This window comes from Octopus bimaculoides, chromosome 10, assembly GCF_001194135.2.
Source record: "Octopus bimaculoides isolate UCB-OBI-ISO-001 chromosome 10, ASM119413v2, whole genome shotgun sequence".
Taxonomy (NCBI): Eukaryota; Metazoa; Mollusca; class Cephalopoda; order Octopoda; family Octopodidae; genus Octopus; species Octopus bimaculoides.
In genome coordinates this window covers 7326469-7332686 of record NC_068990.1, presented here as the reverse complement: position 1 = coordinate 7332686, position 6218 = coordinate 7326469, and the positions used below count along the sequence as shown (strand labels likewise).

Here is a 6218-nt window from a genome sequence, read left to right as displayed (position 1 = left end):
ATGTGTGTGTGTGTGTGTGTGAATAAAAATAAATATAAAAAATGAAAATAAAAATAAATACAAAAATATACAAAAAAAAAGGGTTTTGTATGATCGTGTATAGAGGAATATATTATTTAAAGGAGTTCCAACTCTGTCTGTTTTTTATGTTTTATTTATATTCTTATAAGAATATAAATAAAACATAAAAAACAGACAGAGTTGGAACTCCTTTAAATAATATATTCCTCTATACACGATCATACAAAACCCTTTTTTTTTGTATATTTTTGTATTTATTTTTATTTTCATTTTTTATATTTATTTTTATTCACACACACACACACACACACACGTATATATATATATATATATATATATATATATGTATATTATATGTGTGTGTGTGTGTGTGTGTGTGTGCATACATGCATGTATGTGTGTATGTACACACAACTGCAAGTAGTTAAATAATGACCAAATGAAATGTCGCCTGTAAAGCAACAAATAAGGGCAGCTATTGAAGTTACTCTTGTTGAGTAGCCCCCAAGTAACCCTAAGTCAGACTCATGATCAAACATGTTCTTGCCTCAATTTTTCAATCTTTTAGACCAGTGGTTCACAAACTTTTTCAGGCTGCCATCCCCTTGACACCCAGGCCACATTCCTAGCACCCCCACAAATTCAAAGCAACTGTATTTCACAAATAAAACTTAACCTAATGACCTCATTATTTTGCTGTTTTTATATGAATTGCCACCCCATTATCACCCCTATTTTTACATGAATCACTACCCCATTAGTGCCCCACTTTTCTTCAACACCACCTTGCAACTTTCCACTACCCCTAGCGGGGTGTAATACCACCCTCTTTGGGAACCACTGTTTTAGATATACTATATTCAGAATAAATTTTGTCATCTTTTCTTCTCTTTTTAATATGGTAACATTTGATCTGAGAAAAATTGGCTGCTATTTTCATCTGGTCTAGTGACAACATAGAGATCCCTTCATTGACTTAGTTCCTTATTTATTATTCCAAAAGAAAAGTTGTATATAATAAATTGTCTCTACCAAAAATTATTACCTAATTCTTCAGATATACTACAAAACCAATTGGATATCAAACTTAAAAGAATATATCCTGACATCCATGAAACCATAATAGATTCTGTCTCATACAACTGGATGATCCCATGCAACCAAATATCTCATGGAATATTGTCCCAAATAAAGTACAAGTAAGATATCTTTAGTATACTGTAATTGAGTAACAAAAGATTCTTGTCTATCTTATTTTTTTAAAAATATATATTCATAATTTGATTAGCTAAAACTGGGGTGTATAATTATTTCATAGAGTTATAAGAAAATCAAATAAATTACGTGTTCAGAACTTTACACACCACCTTATATTTGATATGACTGAGAGAATTTTGCAGTTTTTTTATGCAAGAATTTATTGCCTCAATAACTAAAAATATATATCATTTGAAACTATAGTAATAATACACGTCATTATAATATTGTCTGACCTTCTAATCATCATAGTTTTCTAACCTTCATAATCGAAATTCAGTAGATTTACCCTTTCTCTAATCCAAATACAGGCCAAGGATCAAATTAATATTACTCCCTGAGTTAATGTTTCACACATTCATTGTAATTTTAATTCTAATTTGCGATAATTAAAATTTTGAACTTGCTATCCTGACAAGTTTATCCTTTACCCTGACTCGGTTTTATTAACATTAGTCATTGAGTTTAGGTTTCCCCTCTAATGAGTGAGGTTATTAATTTACCAGGCCGGAATTCTTCTCTGGCAGCATTTATCATGATTTCTGTATCTGCTGCAACCCTGAGCTTTTCTGCAATATCTACAGCTGTAGTTTTAGTATTCTCCAACACCTGTATCAGAGACTCATCTTCAACAAGAGAACCTTCTGTAGATGTCAACTGGTAGAGTAAGGCATCCTCTAATTCCTGGATTTTACGCTTATTTGATGTAACTTCTTCCAGCATTTTTGTCCTTTCACTTTCCAATTCCTGGAAACAGAGGATGTAAAATTAAAAGAAATTTATTCAACTTGAACACAGCATTTTATTATCAGCTGTTTTAGTAATATCTAAATTATTTCTACATTTTATTAACTTAATGCTTATACAAATACATGAGTGTTGTTCAATGCAGTATTCAAGTTTTATTTCAATCTTGACTCTAACTTACTTTTAATTGCTTCAAACAAACATGACTACCAGTCCCCTGACAATATACCTCCCATCATACGCAGGTACTACAGCCCAGAACATGCTCCGAAACTCACCATACTCATTAATCTTTCACTTTCTACTGATAATTACTCAATCATTTGGAAGCAGCCATTAACAATGGTGTCCTCCGACACCTTGAAACTTTATCTCTGTCTTCAGTGACCACCATTATGGCTTCTGAAGAGCCAGATCTACTGGAGACCAGCCCTCTAACATCACTCACCACTGGATTCTCACTTCAGAGAAGTTTGGCAAAAACAATATTGTTGCTCCAAATAATCAACAACCTAGACAAGCATCGAATGTATCTGGCATACAAATCTCCAATCAGAACTGGTCTCCTACAGGCCTTATCCATTTTGTTCCTCTCTTGAATTGGTAGCTCCCTGTCTGATCACACTATTGTAGCTTGTGTTGATGTAGCTCTTTCTGTTCCATTCTCAGTCAACTCTGATATTTTCCACAGTTCAGATTTATTCCTCATTCTCTTCCTTCCATACATCAACAACTTCATTGTCACCTCATCCAACAATCTCTATTCTTTTGCATATGACATAGCCTTTCATTCCCTTCTAGCAGCAAAACAATTCAAGCACTGCTTATACTAAGAAGAAACTCTACCACATCTCCTCTAAACATAAGCAGCACTTGGCTAGAGCTCTCACAGTTACCGCAAATGCTGGGTTATACTCTCATAGAGGAACTATTCAAGTGAGAGCTAACCCTTCATATAACCATGTCCACAGCCCAAAGATTAACCCTTTTCCTCAGGGTCAAAAAATACTTCAGCCTCCAACAGCTGCTGACACTCTACAAGGCTCAAGTGAGGCCCACAATGGCACACTGTATCTACAACTGGAATGTTCTAGTCTGTGTGCAGACATCCTGGACCACATCTAGAGATGAGCCACTTGATGATTGTCATTTGATCCTAGCTCTAGCTTCTGGTCCACAAACATGCTGTCTCCCCTTACAGTTTTTTTTTTTATCATAACTATAATGGTCTCCTTGGAGCTGGCCTTTCTAACACCTCTATTACTAAGGTACTCCCAACCAACTAGTCTTTCTACCTCTAGTCATCTAGTTGTATCAAAACGTGTTTTTCCCACAGGTGTTGACCTGCCACAGTTTAAAAAAAAACATTAATGATATCAACCACACTAATCTCAGAGATTTTACAGAAGGCTTGAAGTTTTTCCATTCCCTCCAGATTCATCAAGTAAAGACATAGCAGAAGTACTAGGATACACCAGTTATATCAACAAGTTCATCAATTGTTCAGCGACGGCCTTTTAAGATCAGTTCATGAATTTTCAAGATGTTTTCATTCATTTGGGAGGTCAACGGTCACCCTGAGTGACGTTGATCTTCAGCAACAAGTGACCGTTTCTAAAGCATGAAAACCACTTGTAAGCTTGTGGTTTGCTCTTGGTAGCATTCTTGTAAGTTGTCTGAAGCATAACAACTGCTTCAGCTGCCGTTTTTCCCCACAGAAAACAGAATTTCATGGAAGCATGCTGTTCCTTTATTTCAGCCATTGCAAAAACCGACAAACAGGGGAGAAGCACTACAAAACAAAAAATGCACAACCTGATGATATCACTTTGGTCGATGATGCCAGTTGGCAGACTGATGTCTGAGGGTTGAATCAAGTGGCTACTAGTGGCAGAAACCTGAACTTCTATGGGCTTGTCCCACAGAGAACGCTATGTTGCATCAGCACAAAATATCATCAAATTGTGCTCTCCAGTACATTGTAGCTTATTCCTCATGGCTGAAACATCTTGTTGCCTATTCTATCACTTCTACAGGTATACCTGCTTCATAATCTTGTACCACTTATACTGAAGCACACCTGCCTCATTCCACTCTCTTCCCATTCTTTGTTCACCACTCAAACACTGCACTAACCACTTCACACAATTCTTAGTCCCCAAAACATCATTTCTCTAGGAGTCACTCTGCTGGCCATGCTGTAGCTCTTTCAGAAGAACAATAACCACATCAATCTCACAGGTCTTGGCAGACACAGTCCTTTCCTCCAGAGACCAATTCATTAAAAGTTACTGTCACACAGGACATAAAACATTTCCCATTACAAATCTCTTGCTTTTATAAATCTGATACTGCAGTCAAAACTCTGCAGTAAATCAATAATTTGTTATTGAACAATGATTGATTGGTTCAATTTAATAACTCAGAAATCAGAAATAAGACACTAATGTGATACTCTCAATGCATCAAACTTAGATATTAATGCCATTAATGATATCTCTTTCTGCTGCAATATCCATTGAGAAAACATCACCTCAGCCCTGAAAACAAATAAAATAACCACCTGCTCCAAAGTGTTTGTATTACATTCAGTGGTTAGTTGTGTCTCCCACTTCTGCTCCTTTCTTGATTGGTTAGTTAATCCATTAAGAAATCATTATATTTATCAAGGCATAGCTGGGTGGTATGAAGTTTGCTTCTCAACCACACAGTTCACAGGTTCACTTCCACTGTGTGAGAGCATACTGGGTGAAATGCTTAGCACTATTTCATTTTTCTTCATGTTTTTGAGTTAAAATCCCACCAAGGTTGACATTACCTTTCATCCTTTCAATGTCAATAAAATAAGTACCAGTTGAGTAATTGACTTACCCCTCTCCTGAAATTGCTGGTCTTGTGCCAAAACTTGAAACTAATATTTATGTTTCTAAGACCAATAGTGTCAGTGGCATAGTAAAGATTTTCAGTACCCAAAATCAAAAACATTTTTGGTTCCTGATTTGAATTAACAAGAACTGGATGCCAGAGGATGTTTGCATTCCTTCACACTTGCACCTGAGGTGACTGTGTCCCTTGCCTCCATCCATAAATAAATAGCTATATTTTCTAATTTACTGACATATATCACAAATCTCACTTGTGAATTGATCCAACTGAGTTCAGCTTAATAAGGGATGGGCTGTTGTAAAGTTCATTCTTTTTTTCCCCACAAAAACAGCAGCTTAAGGGAAGTGAAACAGTTCTCTAAATACAATCACGTACACTCAGTGGAAAATGAAAATGAAATAAGTTTACCTGTTTCTCTTTTAGGATAACAATGCTAAGAAGCTGGTCTTCAAGTCCTTTTAAAGTAACAGTGAAATCAATGATAGAGGAGCGGGCAGAAATTTCAGGAGTATATGCAGGATTTGACAATTTGGTAGTGATGTACAGGCGAAAGTATTTGTCAAAGTCTACTTCTTTGTCACCAATTTTTACCTGGAATTAATCATTGCAGTATGGTTAGTCCACATTATTCCTTAAGGAGCATACAGCCAGTTTCATGGTTTCCCTGGCATATCATTTACAGACAGGGCACCAGATTGTTGCAGATTCATAGTATACATCATGTTTATTAAGGGTAGAAAATTTTGACACAATGGATTAGAATCATTGCAATCCCACCTATTTAATCATTGCAATCCCACATATTTAATCCCACCTATTTGGCATCACTGATTCAATGCTGACTTATTTGACATCAGGCATTTAGCTTCCAAGACTTTTTGGTACCATGAAAATTTTGACTTTTATTCTGGTTGACAAACTAACTTGTTATCACAAATGTATCATTAACTTGTTATCCCAAATGTATATGATGACCAATGAAATATTGATGAGACATGGAAAAGGAAACCTTTCTCACAATGGATATCTGTATATCAGTGACAAAATGTAGAACTGACAATGAATTAAAATTTTGGTGCTGTGGGCAGAAAAATTAGTCAGAGAGAAACATTAAGATGTATTAAATGATTTCTGTTGTTGCAACTATATCTCTCTCACACACACCACACACACACTTTATTTAATATGTGTATGTCTGTGTTGTTTTTCTTTATGTAAATATGAAAGAAGGATATGTTTGTAGCAATCATAATCATTTAATACATTTTAATCTCTCTCTCTCTCTCTCTCTCTCTCTCTCTCTCTCT

The 6218-nt window shown here is 35.6% G+C and overlaps 1 protein-coding gene across 1 annotated transcript in view; it reads right to left on the bottom strand.

Moving 5' to 3' along the window:
* Positions 1 to 6218, bottom strand: part of LOC106871452 (dynein axonemal heavy chain 5) — a 358231-nt gene that overhangs the window by 30161 nt on the left and 321852 nt on the right. Inside the window, exons 70-71 of the mRNA XM_014917924.2 lie at positions 5320 to 5502; positions 1782 to 2025 (exon numbers count right to left, since the gene is read on the bottom strand). Coding sequence (XP_014773410.1) covers positions 1782 to 2025; positions 5320 to 5502 — 427 coding nt within the window. The remainder of the gene's footprint in view (positions 1 to 1781; positions 2026 to 5319; positions 5503 to 6218) is intronic.